Raw genomic sequence first — 17,494 nt, 5'->3', positions numbered from 1 at the left:
CAGTTACAATGCAATCCTCGCACAGGTTTCAAACCTCACAGGACTCACAAACTACTCAAAGTATGTTTAAGTTCACAAACCATACAAGTTCTTAAACATTTCATAGAGATGTGAACGTGTAGATAAATGCATATATAAATGAGAAAAAATACTTTGTAATTGGAAAATCTGAACTGTGCTGTGAAAGAGTCAAAAGTAGATCGACACATGCCATGACTGTTTACCAGCAGATAAAAGGGAGGGAAAGGTTACAGACATCAATCTGTCCACTTTAAAAGACTTCAAAATGTTTCATAACTTCTGCGGCATTTACGTTTTTGAGTTCTGTGAAAGCAGAAATCAATCCAAACATGCTTTTTTCAAGAATATGTTCCCAGCAGGCCCACTAGTTGAAACACGGCATTCTGATTAATATTGTGTTTGTGCAATATGTGTTAAAAAGCAAAATCCACCTGTTTTTAGTCATCTCAGGGAGTGACCATTTTGTCATTTCTGTCGACTGAAAATGACATCACAACTGCTCAGGGCTCAGATAACGACCAATGACGGCTCAGCTTCAGAAAACAGGTCAGCCCTGATTGGTCGTTACCTGACCCCTGAGCATTTGTGTAGTCATTTTCAGTCAACAGAAGTGACAAAATGGGCTCAGATGGCTGAAAACGAGTGGATTATCTCTTATTCCACAAACGCAATATTTATCAGAATGCCTTGTTTCAACTAGAGGGCTTGCATAGAACATATTCTTGAAAAAATATGTTTGGGTTAACCCCCTCTTTAAATAGTCACTATGTGATAGATTTAGGTAGCAATTCAGGTTTTTAAGAAGTCATTTTAAGTCAAATCTTGCTAGTGTCAACGTAAAGTATGTGACGTGAAGCAGGCACGGGTAGCAAAATGCAAAAGAGAAATCACACAGCGTTCGGCATGCTTTACTGGCTCTGTGTCATATGAAGCATTGGTGAAGATGGAGACTGGTGTAGGTGTCCTGGTGGCAGGCCTCGACTCCACTACCAAGCTCTCCGTCAATGGCATTGGATGGTAGGTGCAGCAGGTAACAGTTTTGACCACCTTGGTCACCTACAGTTGAAGGGACGTGTGTCAGCCAACTGCAGCATAGTAAACACTGGCCGTATGAATTTCACTAACTGACAGATTGACTATAGGAGGTGAAAAGTTCCAGGACTGCGGACCTCGAAGAACAGGATCAAAAACCCTGCTATATTCAATTGAATACACTAGAAATGCAAGCTATTTAATGTTGAAACTGATGAACATTATTGTTTTGTTTTGTTTTGTTTTGTTTAGAATCTGATGCCTGCAACAGGCTCCAAAAAAGCTCGGACTGTTGGTTGAAAACAAGGAAGTACGAAGCCGGGAAACTTCAGCAATACTCAAAATATACCTGTTTGGTACATTCCACAGGTGAATAGATTAACTGGTGTTTCATAATCGGTTGCAATATAAAAGGGACATCCCAGAAAGGCTCAGTTGTTCAAAAACAAGGATGGGGCAAAGTTCACTACTTTGTGTGAGCAAATAGTCCAACAGTTTAAGAACGTTTCTCACGTACAATTGCAAGGAATTTAGGAATTTCATCATCTACAGTCTATAACGTCATCAAAAGATTCTGAGACTCTCTCTGCATGGCCAACAAGGCCGAAAACCAGCATTGAATGAATGATAGTTTCAACAAAAACATGGAAAAAGATATTTACATATCATCTTATATTTACATACAAAGAACATGTACATTAGTGCAAAATTTAAAACATTTTAGTTTAAAAAATATTTTTACATACACGATTACACATAATTGTATATTTATACATGTATGGCTCCAAGCAGTAGATCTTGCCTTATTGAACCATTTTAACAGACAGCCTCTTTTGTGTCTTTGCATTATTAGAATGACTAGCTTTTAATGATTTGATAGTGTGATGGAATTTTCTGTCATCTTTGAAAATCTTACTGTACATCGTGAATATTGCAATGAAGTTTGATTTGAACTAAATCGTGACTTGAATGAAAATCGCAATTTCTATCAGAAAATTGCAATTCAATCTTTTCCTAAAACCGTTCAGGTCCATCTTGTAGTGCATTCAATTGAGTATAGGTTGAAAAAGCTTTGCAAATATTTGTATTCTTTTCAATTACAGTTTACAAAACGCTCCAGTTCTATTGGAATTGAGGTCTGTATTCCATCCATCCATTATCTATACCGCTTATCCTCACAAGGGTCGCGGGGGACACCCTGAATTGGTTGCCAGCCAATCGCAGGGCACACAGAGACAAACAAACAACCGCACTCACAATCACACCTAGGGGCAATTTAGAGTGTCCAATCAACTTACCATGCATGTTTTTGGAATGTGGGAACAAACCGGAGTACCCGGAGAAAACCCACACAAGCAAGGTGAGAACATGCAAACTCTACACAGGGAGGCCGGAGCCGGAATCGAACCCACGACCTCTGAACTGTGAGGCGGCCGTGCTAACCAGTTGACCACCGTGCCGCCCTGAGGTCTGTATTACAAACCCAAATTACAAAGAAATAGTTGACCAGCCGATCATCCAGGATGTCTTCAAAGAGATGCAACGTTCACTTCATTCGTTGCGTAAGAAGAGCTGAGAGAGGTGGCAGGACAACTTGTGGCTGCTTCACCATGAAAATACTGACAATGGGCCTCATTAACTACGTAATAAATGTTTTGAAATGAAGAAAAGTTGAGTGTAAACCCAAAATCACCGTCATATTCATGACACGTGTACTGGTCCATTTTCTTCGCTCAACTGCGCATATGTTAATGACTCATTAACACAGAACTCATTATAAATGAGTGGCACATACCCGGGAGCTGTAATCTGCATAAACCACGTCACCATTTACCGATAAAAGAGCATTCATTTGACGCATAACAACATACGCTGAAGTTTAAAGTTGCAAGAGGTCGCCTCAAAATATCCCGAACTTTCTTAATCATCCTATTTCCAAAAGGTTGATATCATAGGATAGCTTGCTAAACGTAGAAACTGACAATATACAATAATGTCGTTTCTTTTTTATTTATTTTTTTTGTTAATTCTAGGGATGCAAATGAAAATTCTTTGATGAAACCCAAAGCCAAAATATGGAAAACAAGGTCAAACACAGAAAGACCAAAAGTAATTTGAATACATTAAAAACCTAAAAAAGAAAAAAAAAAGATCCTCAACTGGATTTTTTATGTACTTTGCCAAATTTGTCTAAGAGCAAGGTTCCTTCCAAGCATGCACACACTTTCACGGCCACCGGAGAGGCAGCCCTCGGCGGCCAGACAGCCTTTTCACCCCGGGCCAACGCGTGGGGAGATTTCAGCTTCATTTTCCGTCGCCAACCTCCACTTACATCATACTGGTTAAGGCTTGCTTTTGCTTGCATCAGCACATCATCCTGTTTAAAGCCATGTTGTTTTGGTGAAAAATGACTTTTGTAAAAAAAAAATAAAAATGCACGTGACGTCATTTGCAGACGGTAAATTTCGGTGACAAAATGTGCGGTGCATCCCTAATGAATACCAACGTTACATTAGAGAATCGCACATGAGACATACATAGAAACAAATTGAGGGCAAATAATGAGCAAAAACTGCATAGTAGGGGTGGGCGATATGGGCAAAAAATATATATCTCAATGTTATTACTTGCTTCACAGACCAATTGTGGATAGACAGCTTTTGTGAATAACATCTCTTTGAAATGACTAAATATAGCTTCTGCAAAACAAAAATATTCTACAACAATATTTAACAAAAAAGAACAAAAAGTTATGCAGAGACTTACATCGATTTTTGGGTATATTTATGTCATTTAACTGTCTCTGCTGTTATTCCGTAATGACATTTTGAGCTGCTGTAAGTACCAGTGTACCACTGCCAACTACGAGAGCAATCAGAATGAGAAAAAGGTGTTAACTACAGCAATCAGAATGAGAAAAAATGTATTTGATATGTGATGTGTGATGAAGTGTCACCCAGAGAGGGGGAAAAAAAAGATGTCGTCATGCCAACACCAATTCTCATACATTGCCCAACGTATTCAGAATAAAGTTGAATAATAAAACAGCAATTTCCCAAAAAGTGCATTTTCCCACTCATTCGTCGCTGTGATATGTTGACTTGCGACTTTATTCATGTTTTGGGTGCATCCTGGCGTCACACTAATAAACCGTCGTAGTTTGTGCAACATGCCCTGGGAATACAGACTAGTTATGAATGATCCGGACTCAAAGCATGTAAACTGAATGTTAACCGATCATCCAGGATGTCACGTTTGACTTGCTCGCTAAAGTACTGAGTGTGTGTGTGTGCGTGAGTGTGTGCGTGTGTTTATATATATATTTTTTATGATATTTTTGCTTTTGTTTAGCGTGCTTGCGCGGTCGCTAAATTTTCCTCGTAATCCATATGGCTCGCGGTGCAACAGAATTGCTCTTCACGGTGACCGTTTTGGCACATGTGACAATGTTATTCTCACCGATGTCAGTCTTGTCAACCCCAAAACATTTACAGACTGTACGGACGACGTACAGTAGTCCCCGCTGGACACTCCTCCATACTTGAAGCTCAACTGCATTGCGGACAGAGTCACGTGACCGGGTCCTACCCGCTGATTCGGCGAATGATTATCACTTCCTCCTCCTCTGCGCACTGGCTTTTCAGCATTTGCCTCATACGTTGCGGCCGTCGACTGACTCGAGTCAGTAATGTACTCTACTGTAAATTCTGGAAAGTATATTAAGATTTGTAAGGTGCAGGTGTGCTTGATCAATATGAAAACTTTGAAGCCTTGGATTAATGCAAGAGGTTTGATGACTTTTCAGTTTGCGCAATCCAATGCACTCGTACAATCTGCTCATTGAGTGACAAGTGACGGCAGACAGACAGCGGCGGAAACACGCATACAGTACATTATGCAAATACAAGCACTTCAACGGAACGGAGGTAAAAGTGAGGAGAAGTGTCCTTTTCAGGGTTATTTAGGACATTAGTCAACTCATTAGTAAATTACAAATTTAAATTATTATTAGAATTGTTGTTATTGTCTTTACAAATCACTGTAGTTTCAATACGTTGTACATCTTAGGTAAAGGATGCGTTTCATGTTTTTTTTTTTCGAAATCTGATCATTATTTATTTGTGCGTACGCATTGTCTGAGGAGGCTCTAAATTGCCTCACAGAGTATGCACAAATTCAAATATGAACACATTGATGAATCACAGATTTGCGTGCATCAAATGTACATACGCCCCATTTAAGCACAAATATGTACGCATTGCGTGCATAGTGAATAAGGCCCAATGCCCTGAGCATCTGACAGACCCTGTCCAAGAGGGACATTGCCGTGCTAGAGCAACTTCCGTAGTCACCCAAACGGACTCGTGTCATTGTTTCATTAAGAGGATTTGTTTTAAAGACGTGGACAATATTAACATGGCTGTAATGACGGCGCTGCGAGGAATACTGAAAGAATCCTTCCAAGAGTGCATGAAGGTGTGGCAGAGAGGGCCAGGAAAGTGCTTCAGACTGAAGGGGAAAATATATAGTTTGTAGTTTGGATGTGACATATATATTTTGTGAGTTCCAGTTGTACAACCTTTCTGACAGACCAGATATTAATCATTCAATTTGCATAATCGTAATACTGTCCAGCTGCATCTCAGGGAGGATTTTATTATTATTATTTATTTATTTTCCCATTCTAGATTGGATGGGTTTTTTTGTTTTTTGTTTTTTACAGCAACTGTACCGGATAAGAACAATTGCGACAATTTTTTAGGTTAATAACATACTCTTCCAATTTGCGGTTGTCTCCCTGTTCGCAGGATAATAAAAATGTGTGGTCTCCCACAACTCTCATTAGTTTTATACACAGGAGACAGCGGGAATGCAGTTCTTATTGGTCCAACTGACTGTTTCCTCCAGCTCGACTCGTGTTTAATTCCAAGGAGGAAAACAGAGTTGGAAGATGGCCAAGAAAATGCATGGGATATATTTTGAAACATTTTTACTGCGACTGAACTTGCTGTCACACACACACACACACATACGGACACGTGAGTGAATACACATTTCAGGACGATTGGAGGAATTTAAATGATTGTTCAATGGGAAAAAACACAATGAAAACAAAATTAAAAAGAAAAGAAACAAATTACCTGCAAAATACAGGACGCCTAATGCATGTTTTCCAATGAATGCAATGCCTACAAAGGATGAGATGAAAAACCAAAACACATTTTATCTATTTTGGATGATCATTATTTTGGGGGGGAAAAAAAACAAAACAACAAAACTTTTACGTGATGTAGATATTAAAGACCGTCTTATTGAGAGTGTTCTTACTTAAACCATTCAGGCCTAAAGCGCCTGGCTCACCAGCCGACTATAGAATCACTGTCTAAAACCTGAAGTTTTGCTAGAAATTCAATACCTACAAAATAATTGATAGAAACATAATTCCAAAAGAATTTGAGAGCTTATATGTGGCTTTCACACAGGCCTGAGGTTATTATTATTTAGTGATTCAATAAAAAAAATGTAAAAATAAAGGGTCAGTGCGAGAGAAGCACTATTTTTAATTTAAAAAAAATCAAATGATAATTACCATTATGTATTGTGTTCCAAAGACAATATCGTAATTGTCCAAATATATCTTAACCATATATCACATTCGACTGGCTCCACTGGTTCAAAGTCCATAAGCACGCTGTCTATATCACTGCTGTCACTTATTTCAGAGCTCCCATGATCGTCTGTGTCCGCCATTATGGCTCGAAAAAATTCTGGGACATCCTCGGAGGGCTCCCGACAACGTCACGTGAATATTCCGATGCATTTGGTTGGCTAAGATACCGAGAATTGGGTTAAAAAAAAAAAAAAAAATGACGTATACGCTCTCTCGGCTCTAAAGGTAGAAAGATGCAACAGCACTCCCGACTCTAGTGGTAGAAATGTGGTTATGCACTCCCAGCCTTAATGGGTTAAGTCACTACAATTGAAGTTGAACCTGAAGTTGAACATGAAAATGGTATTGGAAGAATGAGTGACCAGTGGTCAGCTATAATTGTACAACCAGTCACAACATTAGGAATCTGTGTGAAGTCTATCAAGGTCCAATACAAGACCAGCATCAAACAATTCTGCCTTTACAAAGATAATAACATTTATTTCTGCTGACTACTGTAAGAATACTATTAATGCAACGTTATATATATTTTTGTCGTTGTAGTTCAGTGTGTCAAATGCACTGGAGATGAAACCCTATGGGGGCATAATGTCGGTCCCAAGTCTGGATAAATGCAACTCTACAGAATTTCATACGGATCAGTCACGGCCCAACAACCGCCATCAGTGTAACCTACAAGGCGTCAGTAGAAATTCAGCTTCTGTTGATCGAAGACACAGGAGAGGTGGAACGCGGATTTTAGGCAGAGAGAGAAGAGAAAAGTACAAACAAAGCCTACTCTGAAACGCAAAAAGGGAATTTTGAATGTTGGGGCTACGGCAGGAAAAGCTAGGGAGTTGGTTGACATGACAATTAGGAAAAATATATTTATACTGCATGTCCAAGAGAGCAGTTGGAAAGGCAGTAAGGCTTGAAACTTAGGGGGAGTGTTTGAAATTATTTTACCATGGCGTAGATGGAAAGAGAAATGGAGGAAGGGTTATCTTAAAAGAAGAGTTAATTAAGAAACAGTTTTAGATTGACTGTTGGGTCAAACTTAAAATAATAAAACACGGCTGAGCTGTTTTCTGAAGCTGAGCCGTGATTGGTCGTTACCTGGGCCCTGGGTAGTTGTGATGTCATTTTCAGTTGACAGAAATGACAAAATGGCAAAATTCAGCCCTTTTTAGCCATCTCAGGGGGCTTTGTCACCATTTTGTCACTTATGTCGACTGAAAATGACATCACAACTGCTCAGGGCTCAGGTAACGACCAATCACCAATCACGGCTCAGCTTCAGAAAACAGGTCAGCCGCAATTGGTCGTTACCTGGGCCAAACAAAATGGTCACCGAGAGATGGCTAAAAACGAGTGGATTAACTCTTATTCCAAAAACACAATATTTATCAGAATACCTTGTTTAAACTAGTGGGCTTGCATAGAACACATTCTTGAACAAAATGTTTGGGTTGACTTCCCATTTAAATATACAGATAATAGAAATAACTTTTGGCAGATTATCAAGGGGTCTAAGAATATTGCATCCATGTGAAAAATGCAGAAAAATCAGAAAAATCACAAAAATCAACATTTCCCCGAGGTGAGGAGGTGGCCAGAGAGTGACAAGTGGTGGCCAGGGCCGCCCACTGACAAAAGATAACGTATTTAACATGAAAAAAAGTGTTGCATATCAGCAAGGTGTTAGATGCTTCTTCTGTGTTTCATCTCACAACACACATACGGTAAAAGCCAAAAGAAATGACTGGGGTGTTTCTGAGTGTGTGATATAACAGAAATACAAATATGTTTCTGCAAAAACACTTGGAAAGTTAACCATCAGAAAACAAAATCTGAAAGTAAGTAAAAATGGGAAAATTGAGATGACAAGTGGCAGAGTTTCTGCAGATTATGTCTGGATCTATTCGCAACCACAGAGATGTTTTGCTAGAACTTTCCCTCGAAAAGTTGTCTGCTTTTCTCCTCAAAGTGACTTCTAAATATCACTCCATACATGCTCCCAGGGATGGCTGGCCCTTTTAAAAAGTGTCCTTCCTCGCCAGCATAGCCTTTGATTAGTGCTTTACTGCAGACAATATCCCTAGAAAGTTCTGCTTCGGACGACATTATAAATCATGAGTGTGCGCGGTCGGTCCCCTCACAGTAAACACACTGGAGGGCATTGGGCCTTCGTAATGAGGGATTAGACCAGGCTTTATTATTACACTTTCCACCGAGTGGGATTCACCATGCAGTGTTTGCCACTCATCTGTAAACCAATGACAGCAGCTGACTGAATTTACATTTAAACGCCTGATCAGATTAAAAATGCTTCATGTACACATCCCATTCGGAATTTTCTGGCCCGATCAAGCCCATTCCGATCAAGATTTTATTCCCAACGAGAGACGTAGTTTATGTCGATTGTTAATTCGATTGGGGCGCATGAAAACACTTATTCCGACGTTTCGGAACAAAGAGTCTTTACTGCGCATGCCTGTAACGTCAGTATACGCATTTGCATACATTTGCAGCTCCATTTGGAAGTATTAACGTAACAGCGCAAATGGGAAAAATATGCGTAATAACACTAACGTTTAAAGTAGAAATGGATGAAGCGATGTTTTATGGACACGGAATCTTCTATTTCTGGAATATTTGGTCAATCTGCGCATGTCAAAATCCTTTGTTCCGCTCGAAAATGTGATGCATGAACACGCAGGTCCTAATCGTATCAATATTTTCAGTGTCCAAGAAAACAGCGCATCCGATCATTATTTTAATCCGAACTCTAATCGGATTAAAGAAATTTGGTCCATGTAAACGTAGCCATTATTATTAAACTAGTAAGGGATTTACCTTTTACATTGGAATGTGCATAATTCCTAGGTTAAATTTAGTAACCCAACTCTGACACACATCAATCAGACTCGGATCACCAGAAAAATAACCAGTATTTGCTGAAAACATGTTTATAATCCAAGGTTATAAACACAGTGTGAACCAATACGTTTTCCTCTCTTTCTCACTTGTCTCCAATACTAATTGGATGCGGAGGTGTATAGCCAAAGTGCGTACTCTGAAGCACAGTTCTAACAGCAAATGGTTATAAAGGGAAACATGGTTTCATTGGTGATTTGGCTGCATACTTTTAACAGGACATCCAGGAAAACACAGAAAATTACCTTAAAAAAGAAAAATCCTTAAAAAGTGGAGATGTGGAGTTTAAACGAAAAAGAGACTATATGTAAAAATGGCATTGTATCCATCCGTCCAGCAGGACTTTTCTACGTCCGTGAAGCAAAACTAAAATGACAACCTTTGGGTCTTACCTTGGTTTCTGTGCGGCGTGTGGTCCCATCATCAGAGGTGACCACCGAAACATGGGAAGTAGGGGTCCCAGGGTCTTCCTCTATGGTGACCGTCTCCTCCACCACTTCCGGCGGCTCCTGCATCATGGCCAGAGAAGTGGCGTTGCTTGGGCTCTGCTCCTGCACGATGAGGAAAAATTAGGCACCTGTTGATTATTTCTTTACAAGAATCGGTCATGTTTTGTCAAGCACGGGAGAAAGAAAAACATTTATGTAAAGGTTGAATTTTTTTTTTTTTTTACATTTGAATTTTGGCTTGGACAAGAATTACAAATAGAAGCTTTAATACTATTACATTTTTGAATCCTTCTACTTTAAATACATACTGCAAAGGTTCATGTTATAAAATTAGCAAAGAGCATCATGATTAAAGAAGACTCTATGCTAAACACCATGATCGCCCCCTCCTGCTGTCAGCCATAGTGGGTCCCGCTGCGCAGCGTACTGTCTGTGATCCCCTTATGACCCACATCTACAAAGTTACTGATCCGCTTTCTGCCAGAGCAGCGCGGTAGATACACTGTCAATAGAAGTTCAAGTGTGCGCATTCTCCTGAGTCCGGCAACACAGACGGCGGCTCTGTCAGTTGGCGCGGCCTTGAGAGCGCGAAGCAGCAAGATAATATGCACAAAGCTGGTTGGTTAGTTAAGTGTAGGTCAAATGCTGGTCATCCAAAAGTTATTTGGGGCCTTGACCACTCTCTGAGAAAGAATGTAAGATGAAGTTTCAACACTGAAATTGAAAAATAGTGGATAATTATAAAACATAACATGAGTGGATCTGTGAAAATGGTGCGTCAAGCAGAGGTGAAGTATGTATGAATCACAGTACATGAGGAGAACATTTAGTAAAGGAGGAGAAATGAGAAGTCTTTGTCATACTGAAAGAGTAAACTTACTTTTATTTCTCATTATTATTTACAGCTAAGGTTTGTAAAGACAATACATCTTCAATTTCTCTCTAAAAATAATGCAAAATTCCACATCAGTTCTTACGACAGTATTCTCAAAATTTAGATCGTTATCGTTTTGGCATGCATGGAACAAAATAAAAGAGGCAAAATGATCTGCAAAGAATATAAAACAAAATTCAGGTTATAATTAGTGCTTCTGGAATTGGCAGTTTTACTAATTTGGCTCTGGCAATACAGTGGCAAAAGACAACTGCAAAACTGCTCGAACGCCTCACTTTTCCAGATTTTAAACTGCTTCTTCCAAGCAAAAGACTGAAAGACTTCCTCACCCTGGATATGTTTTGAAGAAAAGGCGTGCATCAGGAAAGGATGAAAGTACAACACTCATGTACCACCTGGCAGTTGTGAGAGGGAAAAGATGAACTGTCTGCTGTTTTTTCAGTTGATGGGTACAGATATGAAGTCACTGTTGGAACGTGCAGCCCTCTGGCATAAGCCACTGCTGTGCATAAGTGACAAAATTACAGTCCTCCTGATGGAGCAACGAAGAAGGGCATTTCTGGCAATCTCATATTTAATGAATAAATAAATAAATAAAAATAAATGACTCCAAGAGACAGAGAAGAGTCAGACCGAATGTTTTGGAGTAAGTCATTGTGGAACCCTAAATAAATTAAAATGCAGAGGCAGCATTATGCCTTTGTTGATATACTGCTGTATATTTAAGTAAGCAAGGTAGCCAAAGCAGATGTATAGTCTTGAGCACAATAAAGTATCCATAATCAATTAGGGTGTTACCCATTTTACTGAGCTGGACATTACTTGATTGAATATGTTTCTTCTTCAGAGGGGAACAGTTAACAAACTACTAATTCACGCTGTGTTGACTGAAGCCTTAAACTTCACAAAAAGTTGATGGTTTAATTGATAAAAGAAAATAATGTTTAACTCATTCATTGCCATTGACAAATGTACTTTTCACAGTCCAGCCATTCAATCGCAGGAATTTATTTCGATTTTTTTTAGAAATTGTTCAAATGTTAGGGTAAGAGTGTCTGAAAATGTCTGGCAGTGAATTAGTTAATTATAACAGTTGTAGGGTACATTGAGAAGGCTATTTTAGTTATCATTAATCTCACAGACCCTATGACCCTAAATTTATAAAATAAGGCTTAATATATGTAAACTATGGTAAAGTATAGGTAGGTAAACTATGTAAGAAAAAAAAAAGGTTGCACACGTGCGCTAAGGTTGTAACCACATGATGCTTACAAGTCACATTTTCTACTTGTTTTTTGTGATATTTATTTTTTGAAAGGTTGAAATGCAAAGAAAATGAGTGCAATACAGTGACCACATACACCACCATATAGGGGTGGGTGATATGGGCAAAAAAAAAATATCTGGATATTTTTTCCCAAAACTCGATAATGATAATTTGACAATATTCTACAAAAAAATATTTTAAATCTGCACTTGCTTCAAAGACCAATTGTGGATAGACAGTGTTTGTGAACAACATCGCTTAAATTGCTAAATACAGCTACTGCAAAACATAATGATATTATATGAAAATATTTAACAATGAAAAACAAAAAATTATGCATAGACTTACATTGATTTTGGGGAATATTTATGTCATTTAAATGTCTCTGCTGTTATTCCATAATGATGTGACATTTTGAGCTGCAGTAAGAACTGGTGTGCCACTGCCAACTACTAGAGCAATCAGAGGGAGAAAAAGGTGTTAACTACAGCAATCAGAATGGGAAAAAATGTATTTGATATGTGACGTGTGACGAAGTGTCACCCAGCGAGGACAAAAAAAGACGTTGTCATGACAACACCCATTTTCATACATTGCCCAACGTATTCAGAATAAAGTTGAATAATAAAACTGCAATTTACAGAAAAGTGCATTTTCCCACTCATTAATCGCTGTGATATGTAAACTTGTGACTTTGTTCATGTTTGGGTGTATGCTGGCGTCACACTAATAAGCCGCCATAATTTGTTCAACATGCCACAGGAATACAGGCTGGTTATAAATGATGCGGACTAAAAGCGCGTAAACTGAATGTTAACCGATCATCCAGGGTGTCAGGTTTGACTTGCTCGCTAAAGTATTGAGTGTGTGTGTGTGTGTGTGCGCGAGTGCGTGCGTGCGTTTATGTTTGTTGGTTTTCACTCAGCGACTGTTTTCTGAATGTGTGTGTTTAAGCTTTTGTTGAGCGTGCTTGCGCGGTCGACAAGTTTTCCTCGTAATCCATATGGCTCGTCGTGCAACGGAGTTGCTCTTCACGGTGACCGTTTTGGCACATCTAACAATGTTATTCCACAGACGTCAGTCAACTCCAAGCCAGACTTTACAGACTACGAACAGTGCGGACAGTGTCACGTGACCGGGTTCTGCCAGCTAATTTGGGGAATGATCCTCATTTCCTCCTCCTCTGCCGTCAATGCACACTGATTTTTCAGCATTTCCTCATACTTTGCGGACGTCGACTGACTCGAGTCAGAGGCAGTATTAAAACTCGATAATGTAAAATTACACATCGTGAACGCAAGATTCACGATGACATCGATAACGATATATATCGCCCACCTCTACCACCATGTATTTTTAAGGTTAATGTTGTAAGATGAGTTTACAATGATTTCAAAGTGTTTTACGATACCATTTGTAATATAGTATATGAACTATTTAAATGTATTGTATTAAGTAAGGTGCTATACAAATTTAAATTATATAAAGAAATTTTAAGGGGAATGTCAATTACTCATGTTTTAGTGGTCTGCTGTTTTTTTCAAGCAGGCCCTTTGAAGGAAAATACTCATTTTTCATTACATCATGTGGTCTCCACTGTTAGCCTGACCCAATGTCTTTGAATCCAAATGTTTATCTTTGGTAGGTGGCAGTGGGCCTTTTTTCTATACAAAGTCCTTGTTAAGTTGCAAAGCTGCATTTGAAACTTCCAACCAAAATGCTCCTGATGGATGACCTGAACTCATTTACTCTTTTTATGGCTAACTTAGCAACAAAATGAACATGAAACTTTTCCGTTCACCTGTTCTTATCAATTCAGGAACGAGCAATTACAACTCTGAACTAAACAGAGTTAGGTCATTAAACTCCCAAAAGCCCCATTAGTGGGAATTAGCGACCAGGAAAGCTGTGTCAAGTGAGATGCATTTGTTTGCAGTGCACAATTGCTACCAAAATTCTAATTTCTACATGTGACTCCAGAACAGAAAACAACAACACAGAATAGTCTGCTTTGAGTGGCCAAACATTTGAAAAAATGTAAGTACTGATTACTCTGTTACAAACATCAAAGCATATTCTTGTTTTGTTAATTTTCCTAAATAGATCATGCAATTATCAGTGAAAGAAATGATTAACAATTAGAATTTATGACAATGGAATTTTATTGAACAAAACAATTTTGATGACGACACATTTATCAAAACATTGCCTTCCAATTTATTGTACGCAACGCTTTAAAATAATTTGGAAGATTTGGAAATGGTTGCAAAGAACCTTGAAAAAATGTCATTTCTGTCATTTCAAGGTAGTAATGTTTAAAACCCGACTTAAGACTTATTTGTACGATTCTGCATTTAGTTGAACTGTTTGTTTTGGCCTCTTTACTGATGCTTCTATTCTTTTTCTGCCCCCTTTTCCCAGGCTTGGAAACTAGGTGATGACGACCGAATTGGAGGTTGCTGTTCGATCCAACAGCAACTGACTACTACAAGATTGGAGGCTGACCACATCCTCGGAGGCGCTGCTACGGAGATTTCTACATTGACCATTGGGCCCCTGCTCACCTCACCGATGTCATCTTCCTGCAGCACTTCATTTGATTAACTATCACATCACTTTAACAAACACTGTATAGTACAATAATGTGTGTTCAATGTTGCCCACTCGGCATCCATTGCAGCCTGATCCTCCTGGAAGGGGGATCCCCCCATCTGCGGTCCCTTCTCAAGGTTTCTCACTTTTCCCCAAATGTTTTTTTTTTTAGTTTTTCCTTGCCCTCCTGGGCGTTAAGATCAGGGGATGTCATGTGTATGCTGTCGTCATGTGAAGCCCTTTGAGACTTTCCTGTGATTAAGGGCTATATAAATAAATTTGACTTGACTTGACTCAAAACACATTTACCAATCAAGTTATATGTTCACTCTCTTTAACTCTCTTTGACATCATTTTAACAACTCACTTATTCATTGATAATCCTAGGCTAGTTTCTGCCTGTATCTCATATGAAGATATATTAACTGCCTCCCAGGCTTACTGTTTGGAGGTTTCTGCTGTCAAACCTTATATATCTCCCTGGATTTTAAGGTTGCTCCACCATAGGGTGAGGTCTGCAGATTATGGGGGCAACACCATGAGTTTTCTCCTTTTATACCCATGGCGGCTAAAGCGTCAATGGTATATTTGCAGCATGGACATTTTTTTTTAATCAATAATAATTATTTTACTGTAGAAGGCATGGTTTTCTTATAGCATCGCAGGAAATGGTTCGTTTGAAACACCACATATTTTGTAGAAGTCATTTTTATACTTTTTGGCACCCTAAATGGGTCTACTGTCTAACTTGTCATTTTTAAAGCCCAAAACATCATTAAAAATAAGTTAAAATGAAAATAAGTTAAAATAACTTGGAAAATTAGGCTAATGATGTGCAAAAGCCTCCCCACAAAAATATAATCTAAAATGTATAGTTGATTTAATATCCTACATGTATAATAATTTGGAACGCAGTATGATTGACATCAATAGTTCGATAAAGTATGGGACTAAACCATGTAATATTAAAGGAAACAATCCTACACTCATTTGAAACAGAGCCTTTGGCAAAACATCGGGAGCCTAGGAATGAGATCCTTAGAGTCTTGCTGACAAACAGGCTTCATGATCCAAGCTTCCTGCTGTGCCTCTGGTTTGTGTTCCTTGCTCGCTTCCACTCATCTCTGCTTGCAGTAAGGGGAACTTAGGAGTTCAATTTAACAGTCCAACTCATAAATACATGATTAAAAGCTGTCTAGTAATAGGCTAGCGTGGTTGACTACAGGGATGCTTTGGTGCTCAAGGACAGGATATGTTGAGCTAAGACCGTTGAAGTCAGAAAGATAAGAAAACTGGCTAAGAGGCGATTAAAACTAATTGTTTTAAGTTAAATTATGTTTTAAACCTGAAATTACAATGACAAACCTACTGCATCTTGATTCAAAGCCAGGCATTCTGGGATACAGTACAGGTAAATCCTCACCACGTCTGACTTACCGAGCATAACTCATCGCATCTCTGGTTATACTGAACTGTCTATCATGAAAACAGGGAGTTCAAGAAAACCTGACTAAATAATGATATTTCACAGTGCTAATTGCTAAATAACACAGAAACATGGCAACACAACAACTGAATTTAGATACATTTAGATTAACTCGGGTGGTTATAGTTAAATTGTCAAAATAGAGCAAACATATGTGTTTTCTCTTCTGTTTGTGAAGAATACAGAGATGCCAACTCATATCGTCACCTCTCAGGAACATTCTGGAATTTTTTTTCAGGAATATTTTGATTTTGTGAGGAACATTTGTGTCTCACCCAGAACAAGCACACCACACTAGAAAAAAGAACAACACTGTTATTATTACATTTTCTTCCTTTTAATAGTTTCGGGTGACAAAATCTTAACAGCTTACAAAGCTGAAGTCGTGAAGTCAAAGTAAAGCAAAAATATGCTGTGTGTGAAATGACCTATACTTTTATTTTGAAAATTCTGCTTTTTATGTACCTACATGTGGACGCTAGTAACAAGCGAGGAAGCGAGTGACTTGTCTGAAGTGTTGCCAACTTAGCAAGGTTTGCCTATATTTAGCGACTTCTCTGACCCCCCGTAGTAACTATTTTTCTGAAAAAAGACAAGAAAAAAGGACAACAGTAGTCCTGTTGCAAGCAAAATTCTTATTTTCTGCACAGTGTAGGGAAGATAATACTGTACGCAAATCAACAGTTCCATGCACCATACGTACAGGGTGTATCCTAAGTCTTCACTGTATCATTAATTTTACATCACTGTCAATAATGTTTTATTCCCCACTTTTGTATATATTTGGGAGTCCTGAGTTGGCGGTTGGTGCGCAAAATGAATGTTATTTTGAACGTGTAAAGATGTTATTTTAATGGCTTCTTTTAATTTTGTTTAACATTTGTATTTCCTTATCATAACAATATATATCTACTATCTATATATCCATCCATCCATTATCGATACCGCTTCTCCTCACAAGGGTCGCGGGGCGTGCTGGAGCCTATCCCAGCAGTCTTCGGCAGTAGGCGGGGGACACCCTGAATTGGTTGCCAGCCAATCGCAGGGCACACAAAGACAAACATCCGCAGTCACAATCACACCTAAGGGCAATTTAGAGAGTCCAGTCAACTTACCATGTAAGTTCCCAGTAACAGCAAAACACGTGGCAACTGCCCGTAACAAA

The 17,494-nt window shown here is 38.8% G+C and overlaps 1 protein-coding gene across 9 annotated transcripts in view; it reads right to left on the bottom strand.

The window, feature by feature from the left end:
- arvcfb (ARVCF delta catenin family member b) overlaps positions 1-17,494 on the bottom strand; it is a 240,610-nt gene that overhangs the window by 83,334 nt on the left and 139,782 nt on the right. For all 9 annotated transcript variants that reach the window (XM_086030443.1, XM_086030449.1, XM_086030447.1 and 6 more), the window contains one exon: positions 10,033-10,191. In XM_086030443.1, coding sequence (XP_085886569.1) covers positions 10,033-10,191 — 159 coding nt within the window. The remainder of the gene's footprint in view (positions 1-10,032; positions 10,192-17,494) is intronic.

The sequence above is a fragment of the Filicampus tigris genome, chromosome 5 (genome assembly GCF_054856515.1).
Source record: "Filicampus tigris isolate MCC_2025a chromosome 5, RoL_Ftig_1.0, whole genome shotgun sequence".
NCBI lineage: Eukaryota > Metazoa > Chordata > Actinopteri > Syngnathiformes > Syngnathidae > Filicampus > Filicampus tigris.
Note: the sequence above shows the minus strand (reverse complement) of the source record. Positions and strands in the feature narration are given on the sequence as shown.